This window comes from Somniosus microcephalus, chromosome 5 (genome assembly GCF_052327205.1).
Source record: "Somniosus microcephalus isolate GS21.2 chromosome 5, FLI_Smic_1.0, whole genome shotgun sequence".
Taxonomy (NCBI): Eukaryota; Metazoa; Chordata; class Chondrichthyes; order Squaliformes; family Somniosidae; genus Somniosus; species Somniosus microcephalus.
Genome location: NC_140991.1, coordinates 284,063,317 through 284,083,524, shown reverse-complemented (window position 1 = coordinate 284,083,524; position 20,208 = coordinate 284,063,317). Strand labels below are relative to the sequence as shown.

Here is a 20,208-nt window from a genome sequence, read left to right as displayed (position 1 = left end):
TCACCTATTCACAGCAATGGGGAGACATAGAGAACCCGACCAACTTACCTGACGCGATCTCCAAACTATGTAAACCCCGTTAAAAATGTGGTAAAATAGAAAAAGGCTGGCAAAATAGTGATTAACAAGCACTTAACAATCAGTTAAGTATCTTAAATGCCTCTCCCGTCGCTTGCTGTCGGGTCTGTTCTGAAATCGCAGACCCGACACTCTGGAAACTTGCATGGAGGCGGGTTCGCAGCGGGTTCCCGACCCGCTGTCAATCATTTCGATTTTGACAGCGGACCCGCCTCCAAACCCGCACTCTGAGCGCCGGCAGAATTCAGCCCTTAGAGTGAGGTGGAGAATCTTCATAACATAAATAGGTTTAGAGTCAAAATGGAGAAATAAATAACAAATGAAACACAAAGGTACGAAGAGTGTAAAAAAAATTACAATTGAGAGGGATGGAAAGAGATCTAACTCAGATAAATTGGACAGGAAAAGTTGGCACGTGAGTGTCCCAGAGACCCAGGCTGTTTGCCCATCAAGTATACATGCATTTAAAATGGCCGTTTTTCACAGCTACCTCCAACGGGCCAGTGGTAAAGTAGTACAGCTGTTGGAGCACCATTGTGCCACACTGCTGAGGCCTGGTGTTAGCCACAGTACTGTGAGGAGGAGGTGCCTAGCAGATTCCATGCCCCCTCATACATACAGAGGAAGTGTCATCACTGGGCTATGATGGCAATGCAGTCAGATGTCAATACCATTGGATATATTGGCATTGTTTGTACAAGCCAAGAGAGAAGGTTTGAACATAACTACAATATGGGTGAATGGACAAGGTCTTCTCTCTGTCTGAAGGTCAGAACAACAGCTGTTTCTGCAGTCACAACTTATCCATTCTCTTCGAGGCAAGTTGCATCCTATTCCCATCAGTCAAAGTGAAGGCAGTCCTGACACATGCACTCAACATATCTGTCTGTGAGTCCACTTCCTGCACAGGAAACACTTTCGAAAAAACCCACACGATCAGGGGCTCAGATCAGTGTAGTTGCAGAAATGTAAGTACTTCCTCCACAGGAACAGCAGCTGATTTTTGTTTTCGGGGATTCATTACTGAAATAACTCAAGTTACAGTATTGCTCTGTGACGTGCTATATATAAGGAGCGTGGATGGTCTGCAATGACTTGGGGCAATAGGATACTCTTGGAGCATGTCCAAACCCTACCGTTGGTGTCAAGAGGACTGGTATATGTAGAGGGAGGCTGAGCACAGGCCATTTTTTTCATTTGCTTAATTGTAGCCTTTTAATATTTACCAGTGGAATACCTTAATCTTTCTTGAAGTTCTATTGAAGTAGGATTGCTTTGGTTTATCTTCCAAACTCAGTACCTGTAGAAGATAGTGGCCTAGAAATTGGCTATTGGCCGTTTTCGGGCGCAGGACCAGTGGCGCACACACAACACGTGCCCCAACCAGGACCCCCCCCCCCCTCCGAGACCGGCCCAAAATTGGGCCTCGGGCCTCATTAACATTAATTGGATGAGCCTGTCATACCTCTACAGGCAGCTCACCCAGTTTTACACTGTTGAATATTGGACCTCAACCAACACCTACAACAGATTATCTGCTCATTATCACATTGCTGTTTGTGGGACCTTGCTGTGCACAAATTGGCTGCCGTGTTTCCTATATTACAACAGTGACTGCGCTTCAAAAGTACTTAATTGGCTGTAAAGTGCTCTGGGACGTCCTGAAGTCATGAAAGTCACTATATAAATGCAAGTTCTTTCTTTCTAATCTCTCCTATCAGTGCACACCATCAGATTATCTCTCTGCCGAGGTGTGATAAATGGCAGTTGGAAAGGTTACCTGTAAACATCTGACATGATTCTCTGACTATATAAGCTGTGTCTTTATGCATTTCTCCACTTCACCTGAAGAAGGAGCAGCGCTCCGAAAGCTTGTGATTTCAAATAAAGCTGTTGGACTATAACCTGGTGTTGTGTGACTTCTTACATTTAAAAAGACAAGTAGGGAAGTAGCAGGGCAGACAGATATAGGGACAGTTTAAAAAAAAAGGAACCGTGAAAGAAACATTACTGACAACTGTACAGCAGATCTGTAAGGTTTAAAGGAGTTTACCCTGAATTCTATTGATGGGAGAATACATGTGTAGATGATATTTGCCTCTTCCAGTTTGTGTTGAAAGTAGAGTATCTAACATAATAAAAACAGAAAATGCTGGAAATACACAACGGGTCAAGCAGCATCTATGGAGAGAGAAAGAGAGTTAACGTTTCAGGTCGATGATCTTTCGTCAGAACTGGAAAAGGTTAGAGATGTGACAGATTTTAAGCACGTGTAGGGGCAGGGAAAGGGGAGGAAAGAACAAAAGGGAAGGTCTGTGATAGGGTGGAAGGCAGGAGAGATTAAATGACAAAAGGTATGATAGTACAAAGCAAAAGGAGATGGTAATGGGACAAGTATAGAAACAAAAGATGAGTCTAGAAGAGGTGTAATTGGGAATGGCAGAAACATCAACAGTTGCCATGTGAAAAAATAGGGGCCGAGGTTATGGTCTGAAATTGTTGAACTCGATGTTGAGTCCAGAAGGCTGTAAAGTGCCTAATCGAAAGATGAGGTGCTGTTCCTCGAGCTTACGTTGAGCTTTGTTGGAACGAGGCTGAGGACAGAGGTCAGAGTGGGAGTGGAGCGGTGAATTAAAATGACAGGCGACCAGAAGCTCGGGGTCACGCTTATGGACTAAATGGAGGTGTTCTGCAAAGCGATCAGCCAATCTGTGTTTGGTCTTCCCAATGTAGAGGAGACTGCATCGTGAGCAGCGAATACAGTATACTAAATTGCCAGAAGTACAAGTAAATCGCTGTTTCACCTGGAAGGAGTGCTTGGGGCCCTGGACAGTGGGAAGGGAGGAGGGAAAAGGGCAGGTGTTGCATCTCCTGCGCTTGCACGGGAAGGTGCATTGGGAAGGGGTGGGGGTGTTGGGGGTGACTGAGGAGTGGACCAGGGTGTCGCGGAGGGAGCAGTCCCTTCGGAATGCTGAAAGGGGAGGGGAAGATGTGTTTGGTGGTGGGATCATGCTGGAGGTGGCGGAAATGGCGGAGGATGATCCGTTGAATGTGGAGGCTGCTGTGGTGAAAGGTGAGGACAAGGGGAACCCTATTGTGGTTCTGGGAGAGAGGGGAAGGGGTGAGAGCAGAAGTGTGGGAAATGGAACGACACGGTCGAGGGCCATGTCAACCACAGTAGAGGGGAATCCTCAGTTGAGGAAAAAGGAAGACATATTGGAAGCACTAGTATGGAAGGTGGCATCGTCAGAACAGATGCGACGGAGATGGAGAATGGAATAGAGTCCTTACAGGAAGCGGGGTGGGAGGAAGTGTAGTCCAGGTAGCTGTGGGAGTCCATGGGTTTATAGTGGATGTTTGTCGATAGCCTATTCCCAGAAATGGAGCCAGAGAAGTCAAGGAAGGGAAGGGAAGAGTCGGAGATGGAAGGGAGGGGTGGAAATTAGAAGCAAAGTGAATGAAATTTTCTAGTTCAGGATGAGAGTATCTAACAGTTGAGGTCTATCGTATACTGCAAGGATTTTCAGGAAAACAATGTGTGGAGTTGGAGGAGAGCCACAGTATTGAGGAACCGAGGCTATCCGTTCTGTGGAGCTGGTCTTGTAAAATTGGTGGTGCTTTGGTTTAGGAACTGATACTTGGAACATTAATGGTGAAACCAGCAAATTAGAACTGACCAAAGGGTTTCAAGCTATTACTTAAACTTCCTTTCAAGCATAATGACCGAGATCAGTGTTGTCCAATATGTTAACCACGAGCCACATGTGGCTACTTGGGAATCCAGATGTGGTAAATTTCATTTCTAATTAGTAAATAAAAAATGAGTAATAGACATCGTGGCTGGTCATGTGATCTCAATAATCATATTCACATGATGTATGCATGTGAACTTTAACCTTTCTGTGTGTTTGTTGGTAAAATGGTACAATGAAAAGCAGAGTGCGAGTGTTTTTTTGATTGTTGTGGCTGCTTTCCTTGGTTGCTGAATGGTGGTAGATGCTTGGTAAGTAAATGTATACGTGTGAGGTACATTTACCTGTGTTATGTGTAAGGCGTGTTCCACTACAATTAGTGCATGTGGCTATAAAGGTGTCGCCGTAGCCACACCTGTGGCTAGTCAGCGATTCCTATTGGACAACACTGGCCTAGGTAAATTAGAAGTGCTACAATGCAGAATAGAAGTCCTGCGGAAAGCAAGTGTTATGATTGTACAAAATCCAGCACTCGAATTGCTGAGAACTATTTCAAAACTAGCTTTCAGAGTAGCTGTTGATCACTGGTGGGGGAACGCTGTGGACTGAAGTGTGAAAGAGATAAGGTGGTTAAGAAGGCATCCGGGATAATTGCCTTTATTAGCCGAGGCATAGACTATAAGAGCAGGGAGGTTTTGCTTGAACTGTATAAAACACTAGTTAGGCTGCAGCTGGAATACTGCGTACAGTTCTGGTCAACATATTACAGGAAGGATGTGATTGCACTAGAGAGGGTGCAGAGGAGATTTACGAGGATGTTGCCTGGGCTGGGGAATTTTAGCTATGAGGAAAGATTGGATAGGCTGGGGTTGTTTTCTTTGGAACAGAGGAGGCTGAGTGGAGACCTAATGGAGGTGTATACAATTATGAGGGGCCTAGATAGAGTGGCTAGGAAGGACCTATTTCCCTTAGCAAAAGGGCCAATAACCAGGGGGCATAGATTTAAAGTAATTGCTTGGAGGTTTAGAGGGGATTTGAGGAGGATTTTTTTCACCCAGAGGGTGGTGGGGGTCTGGAACTCACTGCCTGAAAGGGTGGTAGAGGCAGAAATCCTCATCACATTTAAAAAGTACTTGGATATGCACTTGAAGTGCCGTAACCTACAAGGCTATGGACCAAGTGCTGGAAAGTGGGATTAGGGTGAATAGCTCTTTGTCGGCCGGCGCGGACAAGATGGGTCGAATGGCCTCCTGTGCTGTAAATTTCTCTGATTCTATGAAAATAGGATATCGGACAAAGCAGAAGTTCTGTAATCCACAGTGGGCATTAGAAGCCAATTAAAGAGCCGTGCAGATATTCTGGAAAGTGCAGGAGTTATAAGAGGAGGAAGTAATTTTACAAGTAAAGTTGCCCTGGTAGATTTTGATTGACAACCTATGTTGCAGTCTGTGAGGTAAATACGATCTCTCATATCCTCACTGGTCTGCGAGAAGCCGGGAATGTTACTCTATATGAAACTCAATATTTTAATTTGTTTATGCAATGTAAACCTTGGTCAGCTTTAGGCAGCCTGCTGCACGTATTGTGGAGGGTAATTCTACCAGGGCTCTGTGCTTCCTGTACTGTCTGCCAGTTCCGTTTCCATGCTTTATTTAAATGCTGTTGCTTTGTGCAACCGTTTTCAGCACCCTACCAAACTTGGTGTTGAGAAGTGTGTGGGATGGGGGCGGGGGGAGGGGGGGGAAGGTGGGGTGGGGGTGGTCAGTTGGGCTGTGAAATTAAATGACCTCCAATGTACCTGTGTAAGGGCCCATTCTCATTCTTTTGTATTTTCTGTAAGCTGAACTTTTTAAAAAGATTTATCGCAGGATATTTATCAGGTTTATTTGCAAGAACAATCATCCCGGAAACCTCTGATTTTCTATTAATGCTTCACGGCAATTTAAAAAAAAATCCGACACTCCTAGAGATTCGCAGTGCAAGTCAAGCTAAAGAGAGAGCCTCTCACTTGAGAAAAAGCGGAAGAGATTGTGCCTAGTTCTGTGAATTTATATAAGCAAGAGGTGAGCACAGCATGCTGCTATATGGAACAGCTTCACTTGTAGAATCATTGAATCACACAGCACAGGAGGCCATTCAGCCCATCGTGAAGGTGCCAGCTCGTTGAAAGTGCGATCCAATTAGTCCCACCCCCCTGCTCTTTCCTCATAGCCCTGCACATTCTCCTTTTCAAGTATATATTTAATTCTCCTTTTGAAAGTTATTATTGAATCTGCTTCCACCACCCTTTCAGGCAGTGCATTCCAGATCATAACAACTCGCTGCGTTAAAAAAATGTCTCTTCCTCTCCCCTCTGGTTCTTTTGCCAATGACCTTAAATCTGTGTCCTCTGGTTACTGACCCTGCTGTTGCGTATGTACCTTTAAGGGAATAACTGGTCTCAGACTGCAGTACTGGCAGTGACCACCCCTGTATAAAAGGCCCTAGCAGGCTTCTGTAGTTTTCAGTTTCCAGGTTGTCTCCATTCAGTAAAGACTTGTTATAATCAACTCCTGCAGTCCGTGTCTCAATTATACACGGACATAATACTGGCGACGAGTAAGAAACGAACTTACCTGCAACTCGGCAGCACCTCAGACGATGTTATTGAAGGTCGAAGCCAGAAGAAAGAAAAAAAAAATTAAAATAATCCAAAGTAACTCGAGAAACGGGCGTCGACCGTGGGCAACCGCCCTCCAAATCATCGAATTGAAAAGTGCAGGAGAGACTGTCGAGAGCCTGGCTTGATTCTCCAGTCTGTGGTTTCCCAGCTAATCGGGCTGGTGGCAGGTAGTGCACTGATCCTTCCTGGGCTGCGGCGGGCTAGAGCTTGATCAGGTGGCTCTGCAACGGGGCCGGGCAGCGAGTCGGGAAGCAAAGAGAGAGAGAGAGGATGGAGCACACAGGGCGCGGCCGGTGCTTCGAAGCCGGGCAGCGTTCGGACCTAAGAAGAGGGAGGGAAGTGTCCCAGAGGGTCCGCTCCACGACGGGAATGGTTCTTCAATTAACGGAGCAAATATTGAAGCGCGATAGAAAAATAAAAATACCGCGGAGAGCGGCGTTGGCAGCAGCGATCGGGGAGGTGCGAAGACCATAGAGCGTCGCCATTACAGGATAGTAAAATAAATATAATCGCCAGCAACAGCGTTGGCAGCTGCAGCAGCGGCGGGAAAGCGCGGGAGGCGCCATCTTAACTCGGCGGGGAAGAAGGAAAAGTGCGGGAGGCGCCATTTTGATCCATCGGGAACGAAGGCAAAGCGCGGGAGGCGCCATCTTAGATTTTCAAGATGCCAAAGACTGGCGATATCACTGCCTTCGATAATGCAATAGAAGACTGGACCACGTATGTGGAAAGAGTTGAGGTATATTGCGAGGCAAACGAAATAGCCGATGAGAAAAAGGCATCGGTATTGCTAAATTTAATGGGCGCAAGAACGTACGGCCTATTGCGGGACCTGATTACTCCAGCCAAACCGAAGGCGAAGAGTTTTAACGAAATTGTTGCTATCCTACAGGAACACCTAAATCCTACACCGCTGCTGATAGCAGAAAGATTTAAATTCCACAGGAGAAATCAGCATAAAAATGAGAGCAATGCTGATTACCTTACGGAACTACGCAAGCTATCAAAGCACTGCCAGTTCGGAGCAGGACTGGCAGATACCTTACGGGACAAATTTGTCTGTGGACTCCTGAGTGAAGGAACCCAGAAGAGGTTACTCTCAGAGAAAGAGCTGACGCTAGATAAGGCTTTGAGCGTGGCAGTATCGTACGAAGCAGCAGCAAGGGGAGCTGCGGAAATACAACAAAAGCCACAGGAATACGGCACCCACGAAATGACACGGGGATTTGCAAAATGTTATCGCTGCGGCAGAACAAACCATGACCAGAAGGACTGCTGGTCCAAGGACAAAATATGCAGGCAATGCGGAAAGATGGGACACATTGCACGAGTTTGCAGGTCTGGGAAGAAGACCAACGACAACAAAAAGGCTACTAAGGAACCGTACAGGAAAGTACAAAAGATGACAGACAGTAGTTCCGAAGACCAGATGAGCGATAGTGAATCCGGGAACAAGAGACTAAGCTGTCTCAAACTTCACAACGTAATCGCAAAAGAGGATCACCAAACCATTTGGGTCACCCTCACGATAGCAGGGTCCCAAGTCAAAATGGAATTGGATACAGGATCAGCTCTAACCATCATGAATCGACGAGACTACGAGCGGCTATTCTCACACATACCCTTGAGAGAGACATCCATTGTCTTGAGGACGTATACGGGGCAAAAAGTATACCCCAGAGGAAAAATAAGGGTGCCTGTTGAATACAACGGCAAGAAAATACGGAAATTGTATCTCTACATTCTGCAAGATGGTGGACCACCGTTATTGGGACGTGAATGGATCAGAAAGAAAAGTTTAGACTGGCACTCCATTCATGCACTGACGGTGGCTGGTAAAAAGGATGATGACGTCACTCCTGGACGATTGTCAACAATCTTAGCTGACGCCAAAGAGGTATTTCAACAAGAACTGGGCACTCTTAAAGGCGTAACCGCCTCGATAAAAATAGAGGAGAATGCAATTCCCAAGTTTTTCAAAGCAAGACCGGTACCATATGCAATTCGCCCAGCCGTCGAGGCAGAGCTGGAGAATCTGGAGAATGCAGGCGTGTTATCTAAGGTAGACTGGAGCGAGTGGGCGACACCCATCATTCCTGTCATGAAGAAAACGTTAAACAATAAGTCTGAGGAGCCAAGGAAGGTTCGCATCTGTGGGGACTTCAAGGTGACGGTGAACCCAGTCCTTCACACAGTACAATATCCTCTTCCAAAGATAGAAGATATCTTCGCCTCACTATCTGGAGGGAAGCGTTTTACAAAAATTGACCTAGCACAAGCATATTTGCAGATGGAGGTTGAAGAATCCTCTAGGAAGTATCTCACGATAAACACTCACAAAGGTCTTTACCAGTATAATCGACTGGTATTCGGAGTAGCATCAGCTCCGGCGATATGGCAAAGAGCGATGGAACAAGTCCTGCAAGGGATTCCGGGGACTCAGTGTTACTTGGACGACATCCTAGTGACAGGTGAAGATGACAGTGAACACCTTGCCAACCTAGAGCAGGTGCTCACTAGACTACGTGAACATGGGCTACAAGCCAATCGCCCCAAGTGCGAGTTTTTTAAGAAACAGATATCGTATTGTGGCCACGTGATTGATGAAGAGGGGTTGCATAAGTCCCCTGACAAAATTGAAGCGGTAGTTAAGGCTCCAGCGCCTGAAAATGTGTCGCAACTGAGGTCATTCCTCGGATTGGTGAATTACTACCATAAGTTTTTGCCGAATTTGTCCATAATTCTGCATCCACTGAACGCCCTACTACGAACGGGAGTAGCATGGAAATGGAGCGATGAATGTAAGTGGGCCTTTCGGAAGAGTAAGGACCTAATCACTTCAAGAGAAGTATTGGCTCACTACAACCCATCACTACCGCTAAGACTGGCGTGTGATGCGTCTCCCTACGGCATTGGGGCGGTACTGTCACATAAATTCCTTGATGGTTCAGAGGCCGATAGCTTTTGCGTCACGCTCGTTAACTTCAGCCGAGCGTAACTACGCCCAGATTGACAGAGAGGCCCTCAGCCTGGTGTGGGGGGTGAAGAAGTTCAATCACTACCTGCACGGTCAGAAATTTACTCTACTAACTGATCATCAACCTCTCGTCTCCATTTTCAACCCTCAGAAGGGCGTACCGATAATGATGGCACAACGGCTACAGAGGTGGTCCCTTTTCCTAGGGGCACACCAATATGACATCGAGTACAAAGGAACTAAACAGCATGGGAATGCTGATGGATTGTTGCGCCTACCGTTGCCGACGGTAGAAGAAGAACTGGCAGTGGATCCAGTGGAGTTATTCCACTCGACTATAGTCGAATGTCCCCCTGTGACGAATGCAAACATAGAAAAGGAAACACGAAATGACCCGACACTCTCCTGGGTCTATGATTTAACGGTGAAGGGATGGCCAGCACATGGCGAACCACTGCTGCCAGCATTCTCACCGAGAAGAGAACAGCTGTCAGTGTGCAGAGGAACCTTGATGTGTGGATCCAGAGTAGTAATTCCACCCAAATTGAAGGATGGAGTGCTCAATGAGCTTCATGAGGGTCATCTGGGAGGGGTAAAAATGAAGAACTTAGCCAGAGCGTTTGTGTGGTGGCCGGGAATCGATAGAGAAATCGAAGAGATGACCAAGAGCTGTACAGGATGCCAGAAGGTCCAAAACGCCCCACCACAAGCCCCTCTACATCCATGGGAGTGGCCCTCATCTCCATGGCAAAGGGTGCACATTGATTTTGCTGGTCCCTTTATGGACTCGATGTTTTTAATTGCGGTGGATGCACATTCAAAGTTGCCAGAGGTAATAGAAATGCCCTCAGCCACCACAGAAAAAACTATCACAGTTTTACGAACCATATTTGCCAGGAATGGGCTGCCTGAACAGATTTGCTCTGACAATGGACCACAGTTTGTGTCTGAAGAGTTCCGGAGGTTCTTAAAGAACAATGGTGTTAAGCATTACACATCCACCCCATATCATCCAGCCACTAATGGATTGGCCGAGAGGTTTGTTCAAACATTCAAGAAGGCTATCAAGGCAATGTGTAATGAAGATATACCCCTACAACACAAGGTGGATAACTTCTTGTTTGCCTACTGGAATGCGACACATGCGGTTACCAACCAAACTCCAGCCATGATGTTCTTTAATCGAAGACTACGATGCCGCTTGGATTTGGTTAAGCCAAACGTCTGAAGAGATGTGGAGAACAGGCAGTTTCAGAATATGAATGAAAGGCCGACCAGAAGTTTTAAGATAGGTCAACCAGTTTTGGCCCGGGACTACCGCACAGAGAAATAGCAGCCAGGAACGATCTGTACACGGCAAGGACCTCTAATGTATACCGTGGACGTTGGAGAGAGCATTGTAAGATGCCATGCTGACCAGATTCTAGAGTCACTGGAAAACGTCAACTCCACACCACGATCTGATACACCTGGCGATGAAACCGAAGTACCAATTGCATCTACCGCAGAATCGGTGATATTGGAAGCAGACGAACCAAACAACGACATTGATCCCGACTCAACCTTGCCAGAAGAACCTGATATCCCAAAGAGGCGTTATCCAGACAGAATCAGGAAGCCTCCTCAAAGACTGAACTTATAATTGCTTAACTTCAACCAATGTATCTAGCAACTGTAATTGTAATTGTAATTAGTTATTATTTAGTTGTTAAATGAATGTTATGTACTGTTTATCTAAAAGGGGAGGAATTGTTGTGTATGTACCTTTTAAGGGAATAACTGGTCTCAGACTGCAGTACCGGCACTGACCACCCCTGTATAAAAGGCCCTAGCAGGCTTCTGTAGTTTTCAGTTTCCAGGTTGTCTCCATTCAGTAAAGACTTGTTATAATCAACTCCTGCAGTCTGTGTCTCAATTATACACGGACATAATACCTGCTGCCAGTGGAAACAGCTCCTCCTTATTTACTAATTCCCTGAAAGTGTGATTGCAGGTCGATGGGGCTAGAAGATATGCCAAGAGCATTATTGATTTCATAAATAGGAGCGTACAGTACAAGAGGAAAAAGATAATGATGATGATCTTAAGAGAAAAGTGCACAAGCATTTAAAATCGAGGAAGATGCAGGCCTACGAGGAGAGCGTGGGGCAGTGGGATTAGTTTGGGATTGCTCTGACAAAGAGCTGGCATGGACACAATGGGCCAAGTAGCCACCTTCAGTTCTGTAAATGTCTGTTGTTCTACAATCTAACTGTTCTGCATTGTCATTACAGCATTGCTATGTTGTGATCGGTATTAATTGTTTGAATTTTATGTTTTTGGTATATTATGATTTACATAGATGCCTGATGTGGAATCCAAAAATGAACTCTTGCATCTCCGTGACCAGCCTGGCAGGGGAAGATGGTAGACGTCTATGATTGCAGTGCAGAGGATGCTTGTGCAAGAATGGATGGAGTGTGTCAGCCTGGGTCCCAGCAGCACGTGCCATTCATATCGACACACTCATTCAGCAAGTTGCTGAAGTTACACCGAGAGGTCTTAGTTGGTCGTATCAAGAACACAGAGTGTGTGCTGAACAACTTGATGAAACATGAATACATTTCTAATGAAGAGGCTGAGCTGTCACAGCAGTATCCCACACAAGCAGCTAAGGTAATGACTCAACTTCTCATTGTTTCAATCTTTTTTGCAGATCTCCTGTGGCATTGCTCCCAATAAGTAGGAGGTTGTTTATTGGGAATGGATTTTTTTAGTCACTCTCCTGTCTTTAGCAGTGTTTTGTCAAGATGTATTACCAGGGAGCATTACGTGTCTACATCGAGATGCTCCTGGGACCTGGGAGCACCCGGGAGAGGGCCCAGGTCTGGCAGTCCTAGGATGGGTGGTGTCAAGTTCCTGCAGTGTTTTGAGACGGGACCCAGAGTCTTGGAGCATGGGAGAGTGTTCTGGCAACACCGGTGAAGGTGGTTCTGGAGCAGGTGATAGGATTACTGGGAGAGGGGTACAGGGATTTGTGAGCACTAGGGAGGACGATCTGAGCGTATTTGGCATAGTTCTGGAATCAGAGAGCACTGGGAATATGAGTTAGGGATTTGTGAGCACTGAGGGGAGTGGGGCGGGGGGGGAGGGGGGCTTGGAGTTGACTTCATTGGAGCATAAAATCGGACAGGCTGTAAAACTGGCACCGACCCAAACCCTCGCCATTCCCCACGAGCGAGTTAAGTTAAAATGATCCCCACAATGCCAGGTGTAAGCCCGAAATAAAGCTTTGAAAATTCAGTCTGCAGTTTCTTTCAAAGCAAAGAACCTCTCATATCCTCACAGAATGAAAGGACAAACCCTTGTACAGTATAGCCTTAACTGCAAAAATTGCATCCTGGGAAATTCTGCAAACTGCTCATAATTAGAATACACAGATGTGATTGGGAGCTCTGGCCAACTACTGTGAGGCAAAGATATCCATTTAAGGCCCAGTCTTTTGAAATAGTCAGAGGCCTTGAAGAAAGATATTTGATGAAGGATTTCAAATCCGGAAAAGGCAAGTCAGTGCGCAAAATTTAATCATGTTGTGAAATATGTAATTTCTTCATTTTAAAACAAAAATTGTTTAAAACTTTATGTTGGATATTATTTTGAAATTTCAATTATTGAGGGGGAAAAGGTACAAAGGACAATTTTTAGAAAAGAGTTTTGAGTTATTTGTTTAGGGTGAAACTTTCACACGTTCCTGAGGTTTCTTTCCATTATATGGGTTGCCGGGTTCTATGAGGTTTTTCCATTATAAATGTTCACATAAAGTATTAATGGAAGTAATGTTTGTGGACAGGAAGTATCAGCTAAACAGAATATTTTTCAATGATATATAGAAGCACTGTGGTGCTCAGGAGGCCTTGGGGGCTAAATTCGGTTGATTTGCGCCTCCCAAAGAGGGCGCTAACAGGGCGCAAATTAACTAGCGCCTGGGAGCGGCGCAGCTAATGCCTCCCACGAAATTCAGCGGGAGGTTAGCGGCGGCGCTAACCGTTAGCGCCGTGTGGCGCTGCGCCACCGGCGGTGACATAATCGCCGTGCGCAGTGCATCGCTCGCGCCCCAGCTGCAATATTGGGTGGCGCCCCCCAACTTGCCGCCAGATGCTATGTCCGCAGGGGTCAGGGGGGGCCTACCTGCGGCCGGGGCGGCGCAAATTAAAGGTCAGGTGGTGGGCGGCCATTTTTGTTGCTGGCCGCCTGCCAGCATCTGCCCCTGTTGCTGTCCCCGGTCTCCGTGAAGCCCCCCCCCCACCGCGGGGTGCCGGCTGCTCTCTGTGAGCCCGGCACTCCTCTTGAGTGCCGGGCTTGTTTGCCGGCACTCCCGATCCCTGGGATCCCAGCTGGGAGCCGGGACGCGCTGGGCCAGGCCCCTCCCCTTTAATAAGGGGAGGAAGGCCTGCAGTACTGCGGCACATCGCGCTGCGATATTGGCTCGCTGCGCCATAAGAGGGACGTGGCGCTACCTGGGAAAATCGTCCGCGGGGGCGTTAACTTTTTCAGGGCGCTGAAATTAGCGCCCCAGCAAAGGTAGCACCCCAAAGAGGGCGCTACCCAATTTTTACCCCCTTGTGTCTCCAGCCCTGGCATCACTAAAAGAAAAGTAAGATCTGCTTGTACTTGACCATAATGGGAATGACCAATTTGCCTTTTCTTTTAAAATAAGGCCCCAAATGCCTCATGGATAAAGGCGCCATCGGATGTACTGTTAAGCCATGCAGGCCAGATTATTCCAGGTTTGGCTGATTTAGCTGATTTAAATCAGCTCTACTCCCAGCAATGTGCCTCAGCCCCAACCTCAGAGGAACACGCCCTCCCGTACCAGTGCAACATTTTCCATTTCCCACACCAAACAAATTGCCAAGTTGCACCAAATTAGGGACAGCTTTGCGCTGTAAGTACAAGCCCATGAGGAACTGGATCGAGACTGTCCAAACTCAGTGCATATAGCATCCTTATTGTCAGATTGATTTAAGATTCCTGGTGAAAGTGTGCATCAGCTATTATGCTGCAACTTGCTTTCTTTTAGGTTCGGAACATATTGGATCTGGTTGCGAGCAAGGGAGAAGAAACAGCAGAGTATTTCCTCCACATTCTGTACCAGGCCAGTGAGGTTTACACAGACCTCAGCCCATGGCTGAAAGAAATAGAGTATCAGCCGTCAGAACACATACAGACCAAATCAGTAATTATTACAGACGCTGGTAAGTATTTCCTCCACATGTCCAATCAATGAATCTATTTAAAATCTTACACCTATTCATGCTTCCCTTCAGCTTTTTCCATTGTAAATCCCGATGAAAACCTGTCACTCTGTAATTACACCTTTTCCCTGGTTGTGGCACTGTAGCAACACCACTGGCAGGAAAGTGTAATTGTAATTACAGCATGGCAGGTTTACATGAGCAGCTCGCTATAAACGTGGATATAGACATTTATAATGCAAATACAAAAATAAGGACAGAATGTACGATTTTAAAATGGAGACTTAATTACATCTGTGCCTTGGTCCAATTACCTCTGCTCTCTAATTCCCCCCTCCCCCCACTCACCTGAAGACTACACTTGGGCTTGGCTCTTCCTGTGCAACACAATGGGAGATGGACTAGTTTATTAATTATACAACACTTCGGACTGTTAGTGCTCTAGCCTGCTGGATTGTACGCGTCTTTCTTTTTTCCCCATAGTTGTCTTCTTGCCATCACCTGTGCGAAAGGCAGAATCAAAATTTACAATTTGTATCTTATTAACATTTCATTATAATTCCCCCCCCCGTCTCCTCCCTGTGAGCTTGGCATGTGCCTGTGTTCTTGATCACAATTGGAGAGTGGCTCAGAAAGACCAAGAGAGAATGATGAACATAGACTGGTTCCGTCCATGAACAATACTCTTATCAAAACGGTAGCCCAAAGATGACATTTGGCAGATATTGGCCCTGAAATTAGGATCGGGAGCTTGCCGCGCGTGCAAGCCCCCGATGTGCACTCACCCGGCGCGCCGACATCTGAAGCCCGGGCCTGCTTGCATTTCCTGTCACTGGCCCGGTTCAGATGTCGGCGCGATGTGCTTACCTGATCCAGCAGCGTAGTTAGTGCGATGTGCCGGCTGGGATCAGGTGAGCACTGTGCAGCCAATCAGGGGAGGGGAAACTCATTCATGAGTTTGAGAGTAAGAACTGTCAAACTCATGAAAAGTATGGGCTGCCAAAACACTACTTAAACTTTAAATAAAATTAAAAAAAACATCCCACTGATTATATCTATATATATAAACGGATACTTCTTTCTGTCTGTCTGTCTATCTGTCTGTCCTTCTGTCTGTCTGTCCTCACGTGTGCGTCTGTCCGGCTATGCACTCGAAAGTTACAGAGCGTACCTACGCGTGCGTTACGTCGAAAGAAAGCTCACCGTTCCAAAACGATGGTAAGCGTATTTACGTTTCGGCCAGACAAAAATTGCGCCTGCGGTATCTGAAAAACCTTCAAAATTCCGCTCATTAGCATCTCATTATCCGCTCATTAGCGACAGAGTGACCTCGAGGTCGACCAATCGTACGCCAGGTTCCTGGCGCGTGCAGCCGGGCCCTCCTACGGTCGAGTGACGGGGCGATTGACCAATCCTACGCTTTGGTGACCTGACGGTCGACCAATCGGTGCGTGTGTGGGCGGGCCTTATCGTTCTGAACCGAGGTGAGTAGCCGCCATCTTGCTTCCATTCTTTTTCCTGCTTTGTGCGTCTTTCTTTTCAAATATACATTTCCAGCAAAATAAAATTGCTTTTTATTAAATTGTTTTAAAAAAAACTTCATTCATTTGTAAATATTTTCTCTAACCTGAAGATTCTTTTTCCTACCTTTCCCCGTTTTTGTTAGGCCTCAAAGCCTGGGCCTTTCTTGCCCAACCAGGCCCGAGCTAGGTAATTGTCCCACGGCTTCTGCTAAGCTCCTCACCCGCCCCCCCCCCCCGGTGTCACATTACCCGGGGCAATGGCGTCAGCCACGAGGGTCACGAGGGTCAGGGTGCGCGCGCAGCAGGAGCAGCTGAGACGCGGCGTCTCTCTGTTCCCCACTCGGCTCGGGCGGGGGGGGCGGGGCTCTCGGGAGTGCGGATCTTGGCGGGGCTTGGTGAGCGGGAAGGGTTACCCCGGCAACCGGGCCCGCCGGCCGTCTCGCACAGTCGCAATCGGCGGACTTGAAGCCAGCTCGGGAGGGCGAGGCTCCGGAGAGCGGGAGGGCGGGGCTCCGGAGAGCGGGAGAGCGGGAGGGCTGGGGGCCGGTGCTTGGGAGATCGGGCCTCTGGAGTTCGGTGCTTGGTTGGGGGGGGGTCGGGAGATCGGGGGGGGGGCGGGAGATCGGGGGGGGGGCGAGCCTCGGGGGGGGGGGGCGAGCCTCGGGAGATCGGGGGGGGCGAGCCTCGGGAGATCGGGGGGGTGGGGGCGTGAGCCTCGGGAGATTTGGGGGGGCGGGGCGCCGGAGATCTGGGGCTTGGGAGATCGGGGGGGGCGGGGCTCGGGAGATCGGGGGGGCGGGGCTCGGGAGATCGGGGGGGCGGGGCTCGGGAGATCGGGGGGGGCGGGGCTCCGGAGAGCGGGAGAGCGGGAGGGCTGGGGGCCGGTGCTCGGGAGATCGGGCCTCTGGAGTTCGGTGCTTGGGTTGGGGGGGGGTCGGGAGATCGGGGGGGGGGCGGGAGATCGGGGGGGGGAGAGGGGGGGGGCCGAGCCTCGGGGGGGGGGGGGCGAGCCTCGGGAGATCGGGGGGGGGGCGAGCCTCGGGAGATCGGGGGGGTGGGGGCGTGAGCCTCGGGAGATCCGGGGGGGGGCGGGGCGCCGGAGATCCGGGGCGGCGGGGCTTGGGAGATCGGGGGGGCAGGGCTCAGGAGATCGGGGGGGGGCGGGGCTCGGGAGATCGGGGGGCGGGGCGGCTTCGGGAGATCGGGGGGGGGGGGGGGCGGAGATCAGGGGGCTCGGGGACTCCCCTTCCCCCCCTCCCCTCCCCCCTCCCCTCCCCTTTCCCCCCTCCCCCTCTTCCCCCTCCCCTTCCCCCTCCTCTTTCCCCTCCCCTTCCCCCTCCCCTTCCCCCTCCCTTCCCCCCCTCTTCCCCCCCCCCTCTTCCCCCCTCCCCTTCACCCTCCCCTTCCCCCCTCCCCTTCCCCCCCTCTTCCCCCCCATCCCCCTCCCCCCTCTCCTTCCCCCCTCTCCTTCCCCCCTCTCCTTCCCCCCTCTCCCCCCTCTCCTTCCCCCCTCTTCCCCCCTCTCCTTCCCCCCTCTTCCCCCCTCTCCTTACCCCCCTCTTCTCCCTCCCCTTCCCCCCCTCTTCTCCCCTCCCCTTCCGCCCTCCCCCTTCCCCCTCCCCTTCCCCCCTCCCCTTCACCCTCCCCTTTCCCCCCTCCCCTTCCCCCCTCCCCTTCCCCTCCCCTTCCCCCCCTCCCCTTCCCCCCTCCCCTTCCCCCTCCCTCTTCCCCCCTTCTCCCCCCCTTCTCCCCCTCCCCTTCCCCCCTCCCCTTCCCCCCTCCCCTTCCCCCTCTTCTTCCCCCTCTTCTTCCCCCTCTTCCCCCCTCTCCTTCCCCCCTCTCCTTCCCCCCTCTCCTTCCCCCCCTCTCCTTCCCCCCTCCTTCCCCCCCTCCCCTTCCCCCTCCCTCTCTCCCCTTCCCCCCCTCCCCTTCCCCCCTCCCCTTTCCCTCCCCTTCCCCCCCCCTCTTCCCCCCCCTCTTCCCCCTCTCTCTTACCCCAGTCGCTCTCTCTCTTCCCCCCAGTCGCTCTCTCTCTCTCTTCCAACAACAACATGCCCTCGAAAAAGCCTCGGCACCGCCGGGCACTTCAGCTAGTCTATATATATAAACGAGTCGATCTGTCTTGTCTGTCCTTCTGTCCTCGGGTGTGCGTCTGTCCGGCTATGCGCTCGAAAGTTATAGAGCCTACCTACGCGCGCATTACCTCCGAAGAAAGCTTACGGTTCCGGGACGGTCGTAAGCATATTTACTTTTCGGTCGGACCAAAATTGTTCGCGCCTTATGCAAAAAACCTTCAAAATTAAACTCATTATCTGCTACTTAGCATTGATTGACTGACGTCAAGGTTCGACCAATCCTGTGCCGTCACGATTGACCAATCCTATAGTACGGTCCCCTGATGGTTGGCCAATCGGTGTGTGGGCGGGACTAATCGTTTTCATCTCAGGGATGTGGCAGCATTGTTTCACTGACATTGCTTCAGCTTCCAGCTCAAACTACTTTGATCATCCAGCTTTGAAAAAGTTAGTGGCCTAGAAATTCAGTAGCGTGTGCCAGCCGTTAGCGCCTTAGGAGGAGTAGATCTCGAGCGCTAGGCGCTTAGCGCCCGGGCGCAGCGTGATCTGCGCCTCGCCCCAACTTCAGTAGACATTTAGCGCCGGCGCAAAGTCTTTGCGCGCGCCCTGTTGCGCGCGCAGATTATGACATCATTTCCTCGTGCAACGCCCTTTGTGCGCCCCAAACCGGAACTTCAGTCGCGCCGGCCCATTGTGCGCCGGGCGGCCCTAACGACTGTGGAGTGGAACGGTACACAAGCCGAAGCGGGCTGCGGGGAGCGCAAATGAAAGGGCACTTTACCCTGCACTATAAAGGGCTGCCATTTTGCAGCAATCACTCCTGTGCAACGGATTTTTTGAAAAAAACCAAGGAAGGGAGTGTGATAAAAATAATAAACTTCCGGGAAGTTATGTCATCACTTCCTGTGAACTGTGAACTATGAACTATGAACTGTGTACATACCTCACTTCCTGTCATGTGTCACTTCCTGTTGGACTGGTATAAATACTGGTCTGTTCAGTATTGTAAGAGGCTTCTACCAGAGGCATGGTAAAGACCTCTCTTGTATATAGTGTGTTTATAAGTTACTTAAAGCTTACTTTAAAGTTACTTGATGGTAAGCCTCCTTTTTCTTACATCAATTTAAGTAACTTAGTATTTACACTCACGAATACTAGACCTTCGGACAAACTCGGAATTAAGGATCCAGGGAACCACCCATCATGGAGAAAATCCTTAGACCTATTCGTCTGGACTTGGACCCGAATGCACCAGCAGCTGGCAGGGTATGGAAGCATTGGTACCGTACTTTTGAGAATTTTCTGGATGAATGGTGAAGCGGATGCTCCTGCTAGATTGAAGATACTTATCAATTATGTGACCCAAAAGTGTTCGAATATGTTGATGAATGGGATAATTACGATGAGGTGATTCGGGCACTTAAGAAACTGTATGCCAAGACCCCAAATGAGGTCTATGCTAGACATCTACTGGCCACAGCCCGACAAGGGCCAGGGGAATCAATTGACGAATTCCTGCAAGAACTTCGCAGGCTCAGCGTAGATTGTAACTTTCAGGCAGCCTCAGCTGAGCTGTACCGCCAAGAAATGATTCGTGATGCTTTCATCTGCGGATTGCCTCTCCATTTATACGCCAGCGTCTACTAGAAAGTAAAACACTTGAGCTACAAAAAGCTTTTGACCTAGCTTGTTCACTGGATTTGGCAAAGAGAAATGCAGACCTCTATCAGCTGCCCAGATCTCGATCTGCTGCTGTAGCTGCAACCAGACAATTCAAGCGGTCTCAGGTGAACCCTATCATGGGGGGAATCTAATTCTGATAATTCTGATGAAGAAGAGGAGGACGACCCCACTTTAGCAGCCTCTTGGCAATCTAGGAAGAATGCTTCTTTTGTGGAGATGCTTTTCACCCTAGGAAAACCTGCCCTGCTCGCAATGCAATCTGCAGTTATTGCGGGAAAAAAGGA

The 20,208-nt window shown here is 49.1% G+C and overlaps 1 protein-coding gene across 2 annotated transcripts in view; it reads left to right on the top strand.

The window, feature by feature from the left end:
• Window positions 1-20,208, top strand: part of LOC147117780 (nucleotide-binding oligomerization domain-containing protein 1-like) — a 92,428-nt gene that overhangs the window by 10,244 nt on the left and 61,976 nt on the right. For both annotated transcript variants that reach the window (XM_085989045.1, XM_085989044.1), the window contains exons 2-3: window positions 11,751-12,064; window positions 14,469-14,643. In XM_085989045.1, coding sequence (XP_085845171.1) covers window positions 11,813-12,064; window positions 14,469-14,643 — 427 coding nt within the window. In that variant the 5' untranslated portion in view covers window positions 11,751-11,812. The remainder of the gene's footprint in view (window positions 1-11,750; window positions 12,065-14,468; window positions 14,644-20,208) is intronic.